The sequence below is a fragment of the Varanus komodoensis genome, unplaced genomic scaffold (genome assembly GCF_004798865.1).
Source record: "Varanus komodoensis strain SLA01 unplaced genomic scaffold, ASM479886v1 scaffold19, whole genome shotgun sequence".
NCBI lineage: Eukaryota > Metazoa > Chordata > Lepidosauria > Squamata > Varanidae > Varanus > Varanus komodoensis.
In genome coordinates this window covers 7,200,062-7,218,768 of record NW_025335550.1, presented here as the reverse complement: position 1 = coordinate 7,218,768, position 18,707 = coordinate 7,200,062, and the positions used below count along the sequence as shown (strand labels likewise).

The 18,707-nt window shown below is 43.3% G+C and overlaps 1 protein-coding gene across 5 annotated transcripts in view; it reads right to left on the bottom strand.

Annotated features, from left to right (window-relative positions):
* The window catches only part of FTO (FTO alpha-ketoglutarate dependent dioxygenase), a 233,243-nt gene that overhangs the window by 105,868 nt on the left and 108,668 nt on the right, over nucleotides 1–18,707 (bottom strand). For all 5 annotated transcript variants that reach the window (XM_044427731.1, XM_044427733.1, XM_044427730.1 and 2 more), the window contains one exon: nucleotides 17,919–18,043. In XM_044427731.1, the coding sequence (XP_044283666.1) occupies nucleotides 17,919–18,043 (125 nt within the window). The remainder of the gene's footprint in view (nucleotides 1–17,918; nucleotides 18,044–18,707) is intronic.

Genomic DNA, 18,707 nt, shown 5'->3' with positions numbered 1-18,707 from the left:
GACAATTTATCCCCAAATTCTAGGGAATAAACATCAGCAGAAACATCCTTGCTTTTCCAAGAATTCAGTCCACATTCTCCGAGAAAAATATTCACTATAGCTGGATGAAATGGGACCACTCCTTGAAAAATAAAAATAAACAAACATACTAAAACAGATCATTTTCACTTGTAAGGCTAATGACCTGCATGGGCTTTCCCCCACTTTTTGGCATGGAAAAAATCAGAAGACCAACATCCACAAATGGCAGGCATGCTTGAGTAATTCTGATCGGGCCCAGACATGCAAATTTATTCTCTTGGATGCTAACGATAACGCATGCATGCCAATGATACTATACCAGCTGCGACATGGGCCACACACACAATGAATATAAACTAAAGAACTTCCTCACCTTGAATATTCTTTGGTCCAGGAGCAGCACTTAAGTTATTAACTTGATCAGGAACAAAAGTGCTAAGACAACAGTGACTTGGGAATACTAGAAAACCAAACTTAGATTTTCCTAAGCCATGGTGGCATCACTTCATTATACAGAGAAGCATCTTCAGGGAGGCAGGCAGGCAGGCAGACAAGGAAGACAGACAGGAAGTAAGGAAGGATGGAAGAGAGAGAAAGAGTGGCAGTGGGGAACAGGAAAAAACCAGTCTAAATGAGCTGTGCTTAAAACCGGGAAATCCAGAATGGGGATGTTTTAGATAAAGTTAGGAGAGATCAGTTGCTTACGGAAGCCAAGTGAGCATATCTACAGCAAATATATTGCTATTCTGGCTTGGGCATGGCGTGTGGGGACAGCATACAAGTTTCCACGTGCATCATTAGCTTTTGCTATAATAAACGAGGCTCTCCATGTGATGTATAATACAGAGAGGGAAACGCAGCTGTTTGCTTCAGCAGGGGAAGTGTATAGGTGTGGCACACCTGAGCCTTCCTCCACTTAACAAGCCCCTTATAGTGAGGTTCTGTGCCCATCCCGTCCACTGCTGAAAACCATTATCTATGGATAATTAACTGTGTCAAGACACCGAGGTCCTAACATGAGGCTCTCATAATTCCCCACTAAGGGAGAGACAGTCGAACATTATTAGAATATATTACTAATTTTTAACCGTAAGACGAGAGCCTTGTTGTCCTGTTCAAGGGATGCTTAAATCCTAGCACCTTCTCCTTCCTGTCTCCCTGTTTTATTTATCCATTTGTTATACAAATCCATATTTGCTCTTTCAAATGCATTTCAAGACCTGCCTGTGCTTAAAAAAAGATGCATCAGGGTCTAATAATGTAATTACGGTTATTTATATATTACATTTATAAATCACCCCTTCCACTTCCCAGGCAGACACAGGTATGCTAAAAATATGATTAAATTTCATAAAACCAAGAAATCCAAGGAATGCAGCAGCAGATTTTAAAAATACATATATGTACAATTGGAGAGAAGCAGTAGAATTGAAAACAAACTGAGAGCGAACATCCAAACCATCATTTATACAGAATGTCCCTTGAGAAGATTCTATGAACTGTTTAACATTAAGGACCAATAAGGTATAGTGCTGTATATGTTGTTATTCCAAAGCAGAAATATTTAAAAATGAACTTTTAATAGGCTGCTAAGAAAGGCAGTTTTGTTTTTCGTCACTGAAGTCACTCTATATTTGATTACTACCACTCCTCCCCCCAAAATACCAGTGCGTAATCTATGAAAAAAGTGCATAATTTGCATAGCCTGCTCTGTCATTAATTACTGTAATTATTTAGTTTTATTGCATTGGCAAAAATGTTGACTTTGTATGGAGATCAGGTCTGAAACACACACACTTTCCAAAATAGTATTTTTCCTCCACAGAAGAAAACAGTAAATATCAACTCACTTTCACGGATGTTAACTTCGTAATCCACTTTATCCCCTCAAAGCACCCTCCTTTTTGGGAGAGGAAAGGGGAGCGAAAGAGGAGAAAAACTAATAAAAGAAAAATATATTTTAATCGCTCAATAAAAAGGCTTTTTGAGATGTGGAGACAAACGCTTGAGGGCATTTATTAAGAAGACTGCCTACCGTGTTGGGCTTTACTGTACTTCATAATTAAAATTGCACCTGAGCAAAGCCATCTGTGTGTCTTCAGCTTCTTATAAAGCAGGAACATCTTTTTGCGGATGAACATCTTTTTGCAAAATGTTTCTGCACCACTCTCATGCAGATATGAAACAGTATTTGCTCAGTGCATGTGCATCCTCAAAAAAAACAAATCAGATTGAAAATAAAATTGTTTCTACCGCCACAGATGTAGGAAAATATGCATCTTTGTTATAAGTGGCAATCACCTACATGTTTGATTTTTGGCTTCGGCAGACGAGCTGTTACCAGCAAAACATTTTCCCAGCATTACAGAAAACAGGCATAGTCAAAATTTGTTCAAGTAATAGCATGCACACTTTCTTGGCGTACACTTGATGTCTACTCCAAAATGTTTTTGAGAAATTCATCAATAGTCTGGATATACCCAATGTTGCAGTTTTTTTGATGTCAAGGAAACGGGGACTTGATCCATTGGCAAATGGGAAACTGACGGAAAACCCAGGAATGCCACTCTTAGCTTTCAATAGATCAACAAGCCATCAATCAATTCAGTGGGACTTAAATTGTAATCCCGTGTGTATTTACCTGGAAACAATTCAGTAGAAGGGAGTGGGACTTACCTAGGCTTGGTCTGTATGTTATGATTTACAATGAATTGGGGCCAATATAAGTAGCAGCACCTGTTTTCCTTCTGTGTCCTATTCTTTTTATTTTGTTCAAAATAAAATCACCTTGGGTTTGGTAGGATCTCAATTAATTAGTGCTGGTCGTACTGAGGGATATGGGTTGACAGTCTGAATAACAGGAGAATTTTTAGCTGATAACTTAAAAAAAAGAATTATGGGATTCATTTCCATGTTTTTGTTTTTTTTGTCCATTTTAAGCATCTACCTTGCTGACCCACAGGGTGAGTGCAGGGAGTAAATGTCAAGACAATTCTCAATTTTGCCATCTGCAAATCCATAAATAAGACCCTATAAAATAAAACCTAGATCGTACTGAAATCAATGGAAGTTCTCTCAGGGCCCAGATTTCTCTCTATAAAGGCAATTTCCCAAATGTATTTTTGACCTGATACTGACCCTACCTTGAAAATGCCGTTTTCTTCCTGGATTCTTGATGCAATATAATACAACAGGGCATACAGAGCCATTCCTTCTTTCTCCTATTATTCCCTTCCACTGCATTCTGTCTTCTTTCCTCCTTACTCTTTTAACTACACACATGTGCATAGACTCCAACAACAATATTTCACTGTTTACATGTGCAAGCAGACTGTGCCCAGCCAGGTTTTAACACTGACTTTTAAATTTATATTTTTTCTAGTATGCCTCTATATGTATATGTGTAAGGGAAAGCACCTATTTGGCACATTCTGTATAGGGTATAAGATAGGCATCAAAGGTTATGCACTATATGGACAGTGATGAAAATAATGTTAATTTGTGTAGTGCTTTCATTAAGCGGGTTTTCAAGATGGCTGATGGGATGCTAGATACTGATTTGGTGAGAGACTTAATTCTGGAAATGGGAACAATGCAGCTTCCTATTGGCCCTCTGCCTAAAGATGCAATTCTAGGCAAGTTTAGACAGAAAAACGGCCTACAGCTCCCAGCATGACCCAGCCAGGTTGCTGGGGCATGCTGGGAATTCTAAGCTTTTTCTATCTAAACATGCACAGGAATGCACATGAAAGTACAATTACCAATGGCAATTCCTGCTCATGGTGAAGTATAAAGATGAGACAGAGAGAGCAAGAAAGAGAGAGAGAGAGAATAATGGGCATGGGAGTGTGTATATGTCAAGTTTCACACTTGATCAAACCTCCTGGTGAACCAACCTTCAGTTGATCCAGGATATGCTATCATTTTACATAAACGTCCTTCATTTAAATTAGAAGACATTATCTGTCCCCTGTTGGAAATAATATATTGCTATTCTTTCTGGAGAAGGATTTATGGGTGGGTGAGGGAAATAATCGCTAGGATCACTTTACATCTTAACAAATCATGCAACCTTTTTCTTTTTCTTTTTCATTGTAGAAATATGTCTCCTTTTCCTGCCTTAAATACAGATAAATTTGCATGTGCTGATTTAGACAAATAGACACACCAGGAAGACAAACCTTGCTCAGCACCAAGGAAAGATAAAGAGGGGAAGAAGCAAGTTACATGTTCTCCTTACTACTAATAATAATACTATAATAATAATCTAATAAATAAGCTCTTGGGGGCAACATTTTTACAACAAAACAGTGGCATTCAAACAAACAGACCAAACCTAAAGGTCCCATAATTAATATTTAACGTGTTGATCCATTTCATATTTCCAGTGCATCTTGTTTATTCATATGGATATTGCCATTAGTCAGATATTTAACCTCCACTGTTGCTTTCCTATTAATTTGTCTTGAACTAGAATATGAACATTGGGAAAATGAAGACGAACAAACAAGCAAACATCTCCCACACCAGAAAAGAGACCCGAGGCTCAAATTTCTCCCACTATATTGCCAAGGGGACAGAAGCGCCGCTAATTCGCAATACAATATTCTGCAATATAAACCAGCGCTTGAGGTAATGAATGAGAAACTTTGACTATAAACTACAAAAGCGCGACGCAGGCATGTGAAAATGAAGGCGAACAGATGTCCCTTCCCTTCCAAACCCGCTCCTGCTTACAATTAAACCAACAATGATTTTACAGACCAGTGAGTTGCTGCAGCGTGTGAGCACACATCTGTGTGTTTATGGGGTAATCATTTGTGTCTGGCCGTTCCCCCACCGCTCGCAACCACTGCCATCCTGCCATCGCACACCACCAAGTTAATCTCTGCGTGCGTCCGTGGCGCGCTTTGCTTCCTCTCTTTCCTACACTTTTCAGATGATGCCTTTAACCATCATGACAACGCTGAAGGGCGAGGCGAAGGGGAGGGCTGCGAGGTCTCCGTACCTGCCTACCTAAAGCAAGTTTCTGTAAAGTAATGAATAGAGACAGCTCGGGGACCATCCACCTGCACCAGCCTGCCTTTTACTGCTTGAAAAGCAAAACCACAAGGGATTGGCAGAAGGTTCTTTTCTGACAGGGCCAGGACAGGTTTCCTCCGCGGTGACAGCCCGGGCCGTGCCTCTTATACCTGACCCACCATAATTCCTTCACAACGCAACAGCAAGGTAGCTGACAGTAGCAGCTGCACCTCTTAAGCGAGATGGATGGAATTTTCATAACTAGTTCCCCAAGTCGCATTTTACCTTCAAGATAATTTATGAGCCGCTCCGGAGCCTTGAAGAGACAATATGCTGGCCATAAAATTAACTGTAACAGTCTTGTAGGTTATAATTAACACTGCGAGGGTAGCACCAACTGGGTGAAGCACATGGTATAATTGATAGTGAAACTGGAAATTAAGGGGGAGCTAACAATATCATTACTGCACATGTCACTTGAGCAAAACCAGTATGTTAGGGGGCTTAATTACACTTTCGTTCCAATGTACACATTTCTGATGGCGAGTGGATGTACACTCTGGAGAGGAGGTCTGTGCATCTGCTGGGAAGAGGCATATGGATCAAACATGGCGGTCTCTCAACATCTGGCACCAAGGACGCCCCTGATGAATTGAGGAGCCTGGCAGATCTTTCATTGTCTCCACAAATGGTGACTTCTCCATGCTGCTCTTCTGAAGGGTTTCCCACTGCCAGGTGACTGCCTGTCAGGACACCCTTCGGGGACAGCAGCTGGGGCAGTGGCTCTGATTGCTATGAAGAGGGGCAGGGCAGTCTTAGATCAGTTGGACCAGCAGCACAGGGGGGTAGACCCAGCGAGCCACCTGCAGGCCAGCCTCAGTTCCATCTCCTATCCCCACATCCATCCCATCCCCACAGACAATAGTTCTTGAGCCTGCGGCCCCTAAGGGAATCAACCCCTCCACCAGAGGTGCAAGGATAACTTGTGAAGTTTGGACACTCCCTGTGTTGATCCCTCTAGCTACACCCTCAAGGAGAATCCAGAGCTGCAGGCAGCTGTGCTGAACCAGGCTAACAAGTCATTGTCTCCACCACAACTAATTGGACCGACACTCATTGTTCCTAATTGCTCGTTTGAGCCAAAGCCATTCCAAAACACTTTGTGCGGCAGCTGGAAACAATGTTATTGCTGGGAAAATGCCTGTCCCCCAACTAAGCTGTGGGTGGACAGACCCCTGCTAATACAAAGCTTTGTTGCTGTGTCCCTGTGAGCCCCGGTTTCACTACACCACTTCTCCCTTCACCAGGGATACCACCCATCTCTCTGCCTGCCAGCCAGTGGCAAGCTTGGAGGGAGCAAAAAGAGCAGATGCGGAGTGCCAGGCTCCGAGCCAGAGGTCTTCCAACAAAGGAAGGAGAAGAGCCTGGGACAGATATTCTTGCCCTGACCTCAATTCGGAAGCCAGCCCTCAGAGGAGCATGTCAAGCATTTGATGTTCTCCAAGATCTGCGACTCTTACCACTCGTGGTGCTGTGTGCTATAGACTTCTGCTTGAATGTGGGACATGGTATTTCCAAGGTATTTCCTGACACATGACATGAACCTTTGCTGTGGTATCGGATCCAAGAGGGTCAGGCCTCAGGACTCAACAGGCACCAAGACCAGTTCTCCTGCAGCGTGGCCAGATCTAAAGACATGCAGTTCTTACATCCTCCACCTCACCTGCTCTGTCACAGTTGCTTCAAGCAAGGGTGGGGAACTGCTGGCCCTCCAGCATTTGGGCCTGCAATGTCCCTTAGAACAGGCTATGGAGAGGGCTGAAGGGAGCTGTAGGCCAAAACACCTGGAGGTCCATGAGTTGCCTGCCTCTCTCTAAAGAGTGATTGCCTTAGCACCTTATTTATCAAAGCAGGGAACCAAATGGAATTAAGGGAGCTCAAAAACAACAGTATAAAATGCTGTCTGGAAGACAATCTCACTAATCCTGCATGCACTACCTGATGATCAGAAGCTGAAGGCATTTATTTGTGTCTTTCAAAATCCCCCTGCCCCCTTTTTTTGTCCCTGGACAAGATATTGGAAAACAATTTGATAAATGATGGAACAGTGTCACCTACAGGCAAGATAACCAGTTAATAAACTGCCTCCACCCTCAGCTGCTTCCCCAAGTTGACAGCTGAATTTAGACTTTATCTATAACCCAGAAAATACATGGCAAAGGAAATGACCAAGATACACTGGGGACAACCCTAGTATAAAATAAAATTACTACTCTTCATGTGTGGTAAATGGTCTTCTTAAGATAAACACACTGTACAGCTAGCGATTAATCCATTATGGGGCGGACAAATTGCTAACCTTTCCTCTCCAGGGCATTTCTTCAAATCAACCTTGACCATGATGGTCAAAAATCATTCTGATTAAAGGACTAACACAGCAGCTAAAGACAAATTTGGGGGTGTCGAAAGTACACTTATCTCTCCTTAACATCGAGCAGAAAGCCTATATAATTCACCAGCTTTGTGAAAATGTTATCCGTGATTCTACCAGTCCAGGAACTAAAAAAATATTTACAAGCCAAGCTTACGATAGGTGGAGGAGCAAAGTTCAGAAAAGAGATAGAAACAACACCCGGTTAGCAAATACTAGATATCCATGAATATATTATTTACATTATTGAGAGAGATCTTCACAGAATGACTATGTTTGCTTGGTCTGAGTATATCTCTTCCCCTCTCTCTCAGGAACAGTTCTCCAGCAGTTCTTTGGAAACATATGTAGGGCTCCAAATTTGGGCATGGACTTCTCATTTGTTCTGGAATATCAGGACAGCCTTCAAGAGCAATGAAAATGTCCCCATGGCACAGGAAATAGTGGGTGTGCCTACTTTTATGTGCGCCACTTACAAAGGAATTCCATGACCCCTAGGGCCCTAGGAGACTTCAGATTCTTAGATCTGCAGTAGGAAACAGAGAAGGTTCTGACCTTAGAGCTGGAAATTTGTGCTCTGATCTGATCCCCTTTGCTTGCCTTGCAGCTGGCATGGAAAGAATATGCTGGTTTTCTCCAAGGTTAGAAGATCAACCTCAGAGAAGATGTAAAGAGGAAAGGGAGAAGAGGAGACTGGGGCCACCAGGATGTAAGGAGTCATAAGTATGTCTATTCCCTTTTTCTCTTCCAGCAAATCAAGACAGAGGGCTTATAAAATACAGTCCTTTATTGAGCTAGTCTGGCCACACACTACAGAGCGAGCAAGAATACAGTGGTTAACAAGTAGCATCCATCGAAACAGTGATCTCTCTAGTTGGTGCCAGGAAGTTGATTTCAGCCTGAATCCTTCTTCCTACTTCCTCTCCCAAAGGGGGCTGGATCCACCCTCAGGGAGGTTTGTGTTGCTTGTGGGCTAGATGGTGGGAATGCCAGACATTGCTGAATTGGTCCACTTGTTTGGGTTGACAGTGACCACTGGGTTGCTGAGATCATACCTCCCCACTTGAGAAGGGAGGGCCATAGTAGTCAGTGTCAGTTTAGTGACAACTATCTTAACAAATGGAGATGAGCACTGGCCCCACAGTCAAACACAGGGGAACTTTTACCTTTACCTTAAATTTATCAGGTTGGGAAAAGCTGCTGCACGCCATCCTGAAAGGAACTGGAACGCTCTCTTAGCATATCCCATCCCAATATGAACCTTACTGGTGGGGAATGGAGAGAACAACAGCAGTTAGACCCTCCAATCCCTATCCTTTCTTCCAAGTACATGATCATTATCTTCATTCTCGGTATCATTTCTTTGGTCATTTCAGTTCTTTCTTGTATTCCTCCCATTTCTGGCTGTTCTCAAATTTGTCATTTGTTGTTGCAATGGGAGATGCTAGTATTTGAATTCCTCTGGCTTGTTAATTCCTATTTTTACCAGCTTAGTTAATTCTTAGCATAATTGGTAAAACAATAAAAATAGAAGCATTTGAGCAATGTTAGATGCTGGGTACAATAAGTAGTAGAAAAGGAAGTGGCATTTCAACAGGTCCCTTCTCCAAAGGTATGGCACTCCTGAAATTCCAATGGATTATAAAAACGCTCCTCTTCCAATGTCACCTTTTGTCTCCACCTCCTCCCTCCCTCCTGCAGTTCTTGGTTGTTGCTATAAATAATTTTTCAGGGGTCACTGAGATCATGGCTTTAAAAGTAACATCTTAACGGAAAAAGGAACCATTACTCTGTACCAGTGTATCTTGTCAACTGAGTCTGCACCAGAGATTTCTTGGTTGCTGCTTCGTTTTTTGAGAGCAAAGATTGTTTCTTCTTCTCCTTCTTCTTGCCTTTTAAACCTATGGGAACGATGTGTGCAAAATGCCAAAAGCAGTACTTTACTTCCAGTCAGAAGGCAGATGAGTTTTTAATTGTTATGGTGAAATAGTTAAATCAGAAGCATCCTTAGAAAGGGCAAGGTGGAGGACATGTCAGTGACCACATGGGGTTATTTCTGTGCAGCATCCATGCGGACAAATGAGAACCCCCAAAATATTCCTTGAAAAGTGTGTGTAGCAGAAATGCCATTTAAAAAAAACACTCAAGAGTACACAGAGAATCCCCAATTTGGAACAAGATGCTGGCACAGGTGGGCAGGTAGGCTTGGAGTTCTAGATTTGGGCCCTGCACATAAGTTTAGTCAGTTCCTGACCAGCAGTGTAAGCTACCTCACAGGGTTGTTGTGAAGAAAAGAGGAAGAGGAGGAAGCTTACGTAAGCTATCACCACCACCAATACCACCACCACCATTTCTGTACTGCCCCACAACCCAAAGCTCTCTGGTTTTCATTTGGAAAAAAGGAAGGATATGAATGAATGAATGAACGAACGAACAAATGCAGGTTCTATCAAAATGCAAACAGGTCATTAACTCTTTTTCTTCACCTCTGTCGCTTTCTTCTTGGCAGAGATTTTGCCAGTGGGAATGCCGGTGCATGCTTTTCTATTTGTTAAGCCTATATAGTGTCATTCTTGGTTCTGTGCTGTTATCCTATTTCAGTCTGGTTTTAATCATGTTTGCCTTGTGGATCAGTGAGCATATCAGTATTTTAAATAATAAAATAGTCTGTCTAACTCTCTCTCTTTGTGTCTTCCAAAGTAAAGATTGACAAGGAGGTCAAAGAACTGTTCGTTTCCTATCCTGCCTAGGACCAGACCACCATCCTTGGTCTTCCTTCCTTGAAGGTGGCTCAAAGACTACCAGTTTGGATGGATACTCTCTCTGAAGACCAAACTGATGGTCTTGATGTCCGTTGTCCATATATTGGGGATAAGGTTGGAAAGGTGACACTTGTAGGTTGGGCATCAGATAGGAAATAAAATATGAGCAACTGCTGTTAAGCCAAAGGCAACTGTGAAGGCATCTAAGAAAGTTGAGCAATGGTCCATGGTCCAAAGCAAATGGGTGATATGTCTGTGGCCACAGTGCCGATGTTCTGGGAACACAAGAGAGACTTACACAGAAAGCCATTAGCTGCCAGCAAAGGAAGGAACAACTCGACTACAATTCTGCTCCCCAGGCCAAAGGACAAGAACCATCCACACTACCAGAATGAACGCTGATGGCAGTGCATTCACCACATTCCATCCTGAGAGAAGCAGGTGGGCACTAACCCACCAGTTACAACTTTTAATTTTTGCATATGTTGTACAAGATTCCCTTTGCTTGCTTTTACCTGCAGTGGGATTCCTTCTTTCAGGATTTCTGGACAATGGTGTCCAAGTATTACACAAATCTGAATGTTGTTTTCTTGGGCAAGATCCCATGCTTTGGACAAAACTGGAGCAGATACAGTTTTGGCTCACTCCTGGCTGCAGAAAACACCTGCATGTCGACTTGGGAAGTGAATTCCTCCCATCACCTTCTTTTTTGGAACCTTAAATGTACATGTGGAAGCTGACTGCCCTACATATAAATAAGGGGCACCTCTGTCTCTCCCTGTTTCCTCCATGAACCTTGATATTGAAGGCAAAACTTTTCACAGGGCAATCATTGCTGGGTAACCTAACTCCCAAACACCAGCCCCGGCTTATGGCTTTAAAATCACACACACAATACTATGTGCACATGTGGAAGGGGTTCATAAAAGTGAAAGCATGTGTCCAGCTTTACATCAGGCACAGGGAATCTTGTATGGCCTCTAGACAACTAGCTGCGTTTGTTAAGAACTCCAATTTGCTTTATCCCACTTAAAGGGGCATTTATTACTAACAGCAAGAATAGCACCAATGGCAGTGCCAGCTCTGAACTTCAGCAAGATAATGGGATCATTTCTTGGGAAGGAAAAGGTAATTCCATCTCTGAAAGCATTTAATCCTAAATGACTATTTTCATACAGAGTTTCACTCCATGCTGAGCATGTGAGCCAGTTTTTATGGAGATATCAGGTTATGAGGCACAAAGGACATTCTGCTAAGGGACAGAAGAAAGCTCAGATCGATGTCATAGAAATCAGGATCCTCAACAAATGGATTAAAAATAAATCGAGGATATTTCCTCCTTCCCCAGATGGTCATTCCTTATTCCCAGTAGCTAATGCCAGTTCGGTCACTGAAAACAGACAGGGATAGAGCAATAAACAAACCTCATTGTTTCCTCTTTGCTGCTTCTCCTTCTGCCTCTCCTGTCTTTGGCAGACAGTGTTGCCTTTAACAGGCACATAGACAGCCAGTGCTAATACCACTTTGTGGTTTAGCTGTCAGATGATGGAGCTAACACTCTTGTCTCCACAGATTACAGATTTGTCAGCTCTGTGATGTACCGAGCTTCCAGCATCTGACATGGCCAGGAAACCAGCAATGCATTCCCTGCACTCGTGAGGGTCCCGGTGGCTGGGAGAGGAAAGGATGTCTCCGAGCAACCGGGAAACAAGCCAGTGTGCAACACTAAATACACTTCATGTGCAACTAGCTGGCATCTGCAAAGAACAGGTGGAATTGCCATTACAAATTGCAAAACTCTTGAATTCCTGCTAGGAGGGGTGGCTGGGCAGCGTTTTGGGGCAGGAGGTGAAGGATGCTGATTTATGGCAGAGAGAAAAAGATCTGCTTCAACCCTGTGCCAGACAAAGAGGATAACCCCGGTGGTGCTGACTGTTTGCATCTGGCCATACCATTAGAACAGGAGCCTGCTCATCTGTGGGAGGACATGGTGTGGAGAGAGGAGGTCAAGCTGTCTCCCCACCATCCTTTCCATCCCCTAAATGGCCCTCTTCCCAGCACTAATGGCTGACCAAGGGGTGAGAGAAAATAGCTGCCGAAGGCCCAAGCACATGGGTGGGCCTGGATGCACATGGGTGAGCAACAGGTGGAGCCTGCACAGTGGCTAAGATGGTGGAAGGGAGAGAAATCAGAACAGTAGAGTTGGATGAGGATATTTAGCTATGGAGTTCGATTCCTGTGCAGTGCAGGAACATCCTTGAAAGCATCCTGGACCAATGGCTCTGCATGACGACCTCCAGTGGCAGAGAGCTCACAATGTCCTCAGCCCACTGTCCCACTGCTCTGACCATGTAGGAAGTAGGACATTTTTCCTAAAGTTCAACATAGTTCTGCCTTCTTCTAACTCAGGATGAACCACGGTTGATGGCGAGGGTTCTCGGAACATCTCCTCACATCTCATGCCTGAGTCCCACCTGAGTTTGTGATCACTGCGTCTTTGCGCGAAATAGCACAAATGGCAAAACTGAAGATTTGTGCATAGCTCCTCAAACCTGCAGCTGCAGCGGGGCTGCTGCAGAGCAGAAAATTTGAGAAAATTTGTGTCAGTCTATGGGGTACTTGCATCAGGCCTGTAAGAGCCTCCAAGCTGCACCATGCATGGGCTATTCTAAGAGTGAAACGCCACTGAAGCCCTGCTTGGGCCTTTCCCGCTTGCACATATTAAATACCTGAGGAAGTAGAACAGACTACTTTGGCCCCCTTCCCTTATCTATTTTTAACTGAAATTCCTTATTCTTTTCTGTTATAAATTCTTTTTACTAATGGGTCACCTTTACTTATAAAAACTCAGCCCAGATATGGGGGCCATTTTACCAGTGAAATGGCAGAATAATTATCTCCTGCCACCTTTAACATGCATCAAAAGAATAATTGCCTCTGTGCTCAAAGATTTTAAAACAATGTTAATCTTGATTTTAAAATGGCAGGATGCAATACTGAGGCTGCAGTCCTATGCATTCCGACTTGCAGTAAATCCCATTGAACTCATTGGGACTTTCTTCTGAGTAAATACATAGGATTGCAGTGTACAGGTTTCATAGATTGAAATCAAAGGCACAAGGTTTCAAGCAGCACTTTCTCATCTTCTCTTTGTCTCTCTGATCACATGATCTTTCCTTCCACGGTCACCATTAAATCTTAATCTATTCCAGCTCTCCTTATGGGTCATTGATTCTATATGTACCATGGTTATTTTTAAATGTTTCCCTTTGGTCAAACAGGGGGAAAGAGAGCACGAGAGAGAGAAAGAGCTGTCTTATGCCAGATGGGCTACTTCACACTCCATTTATCAAACCAAATAAACTAGGCCCACCTTATTGCTTATTGCAGTTAAGCTTCCATACAATTTGGTAATAATTTTCATGATCAAACTGTGACCCTAAAAGCCAACAACTTTCCCTCACCTTCTTTTTCTTCTCCCCCTTTGGCGTGGCTGGTTTGAAATTCAGAGCTGGGTTCTTTGGCTTTCTAATGCTACAGTAGAATATAAGAAACTGCCTTTTCTTTATTAAAAGAAAGATGACCCCTGGCAAGAAGAGGTCAGCCGGAGGTCAGTTTGAAGGGCCCAAGAAGCTCTTTAACAGCTATAACAATCTGCCCATCAGACCCTATCTCTCAGAATAAACAAACAGCAGCCTTCAGGCACCTTTGGGTTGATTTTGTTAACACTCGGAGTGTATTCATGTCCTCAGTAACTATTTATATCTCTCTCTTCTCCATATAACTGTTGTCTCTCTGTTTACCAGGGTGCTAAGCCACAGAAGGTGCTTTAAACAAGCAGTGAACTCTGGGACAGTTTGAGTATCTCTGGCATCCCCCTGAAGAACTCCCTCTTTCCATTTCCCAGAATGCCCCACATTCTGGGAATGTAGAAAATCTGCCAATGAACCGGCCACTACATCAGGTTCTCCTGGAAATGTGGACCAGATCAAAGAGTTGGTCAATTGTAAACTTTACAGAAAACCAAGATGGATCCAAATCTTTAAATCACATGTGTGTGCACACACGCACACGAACAAAAAGATGAAGCATAACGTGGAATGTGTACATTACAACATGGCAGCTCAAAGTGTTGGATTGCCACTTCCATCCTCCTTCACTATTGGGCACTGCAGCTAGGATTGCTGGGAGCTGCACGCGTCCGACGTCTAGAAAGTAGCACATTCTCCCATCACCATTGGAAAAATCGGATAAGCCCATTGGGATTACAGAAGAGTCTCCCAGGAGGAGAACGGCACCAACAGAGGACGGCACGGAGCTCTCCGAGGTTCTGCTTGGACATGGCCTTCTGCTGGAGCCTCCGTCTGGTCTCTCTCCACTGACGTGAAAGTGCAGAATATGATAACAATCTGTTTAAGTGGAGTGCATGGATGAAGAGCTTCAAGGCTGGTCAACATGGTAGGAAACATCCACTGGAGGAAAGCCAATGACACTTCCTTAATACTCCAGAGCACTGCATTCCCGAGGCTCGGAATGCTGCCTGGATGAATGCCACAAGCAGCCTTGATACCAAATGCTATGGGCTGAAAATGCAGATGAGGAACAAAAAGGCACGGAAGATGCCTTTTGGCCCAAGCGCAACATTCCATTTTCAGAGGATGCCTTCCAGTGGCGGCAAGAGCCAGGCTCGGTCCAAACCAAAAACGCTCGTATACATTCACTAACACTCGTAATGGCTTTGGAAAGGAATTTCAACCCTTCACCTGGGGAGGGGGGTGCAGCACAAAACCCAGGCAATTACCCCAAAAGTGGTAGCCAGGGAGAGGGGATGGGGCCGATGCAAGGGGACATGGCCGCCTGGAGAATTCCTCCAGGCCAGAGAAGGACCCTATTCTGGTTGGATTTGGCCCATGGACTGCAGTTTTTCTCCCTTGCTCTGAAAATACAAGAAGACTTACAGAGTCATTTTTGTCTTTTTTTTCCCCCTCAACCTCTGGCTGCTCTCTCTCTCTCATCCACTTGACCTAAATTTCTCAAAGTTCCATTGTTCATCATACATCGTCTCTAATGTGCAGCGTAAGGTAATTAAAGTCATCTGTATTTAACTTCCAGAGACGGGGAGTGGGAGAAGAAAAAAACCTGTTATCTAATCTAGCTGATCCCTTGATAGCTTGCTGAAAGTAAAATACTATAACCTATTGCTTGGCCTTTGACAAGCGCTAATTATTTCCTGTCGAAGCACATTTTCCTCGTGTAATTCCAAAGTACACAATAGGCTGATCTCTAAAACACGGGCTTGCTTCACCAGGGCTGTGTTTTATAACTTTCACCATGCTGTGCTGTGGACATTCAGTGACTACCATCAACGGCGTTTCATTCCAGACATCTCTCTGAACCTCTGATGAGGCAAAAGTGTGGTGTATGGTAAAGGTTTGCTTATGTGGATCATATGGATGAGCTACTTTAAGACAGGTCAATGTAATGGGAAACATCAAATGGAGCTGGGGAAGGGAAAGCCGATTACAGTTACTTAATACTCTAGGGCACTGTCTTTCGAAGGCTTTCAAGACACCATATTCTTGAAATTTTCTTTCAGGTGTTTAGTTTTAATGAGGCCTGCTTTTTGTCTGCTGCTAAGTCACCCTTCTCCCCCAGGCCTCCACCCTACTCTGGTGCCTGCAAAGTACTTAACATTTTTGTTCTCGGGGCTAAATTATGTCTACTGACAGCAGCTTCTGAGTAAATTGGTAGTTGTATGGAAAGGCCAGAAAACAGTGCAAGCAAATTCTTTCCAAGAGGACTTCAATTTCTCCCAACCCACTTCTTCAGCCCAACCAACTGTTTATTATTTGTTCTGTTCCACAGATCCACTGTTGCCTTCTGTTTTCTTTTTTCAAATATACATTATTGCACATGCAAACACACACTTCTAATCCCTGTTCTATAGGGCATGCATGTTCTCAAGCATAAAAGAATCACTGAGCCAGGAACCATACCGTTCACCAGTTTGGCAAGCGTGTTGTTCCGTAACCAGAATTTAGACAAATAATGAGGAAGAACAGGGCATTGGTTTGGAAGGCTTCAGATTGGTTTAGGGGTAGGGTGAAGTAATGTTCTTGTAAGCGCTTCACCACAAGCGAGTGTGCTCACTCATGGGGGGAACGCTCCTCAGAGTCCTGGAAATCCACAAAGACGCATCACACTGAAACGTCATGTCACATTTGATTGCTGCAACGGCCTTTCGAAGGAACCGGGGACAATTGCGCATTATGCACAGTGGCCGTCTGAACTGCTAAATTGGACATGACGCACCTGGGGTATCCTGGCAGAAGCCGGTGTCATGCCAAGAAAAGCTCACAGGAATCTACCCATCCGACAGCAGCTCTCACGTTAATTTCACTGGCATCTGCCTTCATATATTCAAAGCCGGAACTGGGCCAACTTGCCATCTGATTTGTATCATTGTTAATACAGAGCCTCCCCCTTCCCAAAGATATTCTTTTGTGCATTTTTTAAGAGGAATGTTGCGTATTTTTTGTACATGGTAGCAAAGGAAGGTGAAGAGAAGTACTCAAAGACAAGGATATCTCCTGTTAACCATAACACTTCAGTTCAGTTTCTCTCTCTGCCCTCCCTCTCTTTTTCTTGTAAGCCATCCCGAAATGCTTGTGGTGGACGGCATACACAAGCTTTTAATAAATAAATAAACCATAAGAGAAAAGAGAAAATGGAAAACAAACAATGTTGCAAACCAGGTGAAATGTATGCCCCTAATTTCTGCCAACATATGAAAGCAAAAGCACTAACAGCATTTGAAACATACATGCCTCCAAGTAACGCTTACTCAAAGGATGCTCGGTCATCATCTTCAAAAGAAATGTAGAAAAATAGATACCTCTTGTCTCCTGGCCAAATATTATTGACTGTAAGTACAGAACCACAGACTGAGAAGGGCTCTTGGAGATCATCAAGTCTAACCCGTTATGCATTGCACTCATGTGCTCATTTTCCAGACATCCAAAAATGTATCACCAGCACATGCACAAATATATTTTGTAGACAACCAGCAGAAAGATTCTTGATGAGCTCTCAGCTGGCCTTTTTATCGAAATGAAAATGTATTATAAGAAAGCAACTCTAAATTAATGCTCTGGCTGACAATATCCCTACAGTTGTGACTCCACCACCACAGTGACACATCTGGCTTTGCACTAGCAGACAAGTGAGATAAAGACTCAGTTCTGTACAACTTCAGACTGTGTGAAGCTCAAATATACCTGAATGTTTCTCTAGAGCCCTCCCCCTCCCGCTCTCTCATACACATCCACAAATACATGACCCTGAACCCAGAAAAGTGTGTGTCAAATACCCGGGTTGTTCTACTGTGCCATGTGCACAGGAATGCTCTGCACCATGGGAACACGCCACCTGCGTACCCCTCACCTGCGAACCAAGGGGGCACACACCACAAACAGGTGAACTAAGCCAGAGGACCAATGGGGGGATAAGAAAGAAAGAACTGCAGCTTTTGAAACCACACCTCACGACTCTTGCAGAACGGTGCCTGAAGCTCTTTGCAAACCCTTTGGATTCCCCCACCTTCCCTGTGCATTTGCATTTTAATTTATCTTTATTATTAAGGAGTGGACCTGTTATGCTTTCCTTTTCCGTCACTTCCTCACCTTGCGAGCCATTCCTGCCGGAGCTCCTGACGTTCTGTGAGAAGAGGCAAGAAGCGGACAATTCTTTCCTTCCTTTGTTTGCCCATCTGTTCTTCCTTTCTGAGATCACCAAGTAGGAGACTGGTCTTGGGGGTGGGAGAGGAGAAAAGTGGAGGGGGCGGGGAGAGAAAAGAAAACCCCATAAATATTACACAACAAACATAGGAAACAAAGCATAAAATTAATTAAAAAGCCCATAAGCAAATCGGGACAGTAAATCAATGGTCCTTTTTATTACAGTTCCGCGGCATGTGAATCAATACAGTAAATGATGGTCAAAAATGGCCACCATCTCTTTGGTATTTAATCAAAGTACGCAGAATGTAAGGTAAGGCCTTAAAGCTCCATTGCCCTAAGTAACATGACAGACCGGGCCGTCTCGGTCTCATTTCCACCAGACAGAATTCTTTTTCTTGTGCCCTGAGTGGGCAAATTATCATAGAAATACAGTTTGCCTCCTGCATCATCACTCCAGCCAATGTCAAGAAATACCTTGACTTTTCTTGAATCGCTCCTGAAACAAGCTGGTGTTCTACATAATGCAGCGTTGTTCAGAAACGTTTTACATCTTGCTCAGTTTCTTTCCCCCTCTTCCTTCCTCTATTCCCTTCCAATAAACAAAAGGTTTAACAAAATAATATTAGACCTGAGAAACAATACTGAGGCTGAAAATATAGGCATGTCCTATTTTGCCAAATGGTACCATTTCTCTTGAACTGAATTCTACTGTATCCAAATTCTATGCATTTT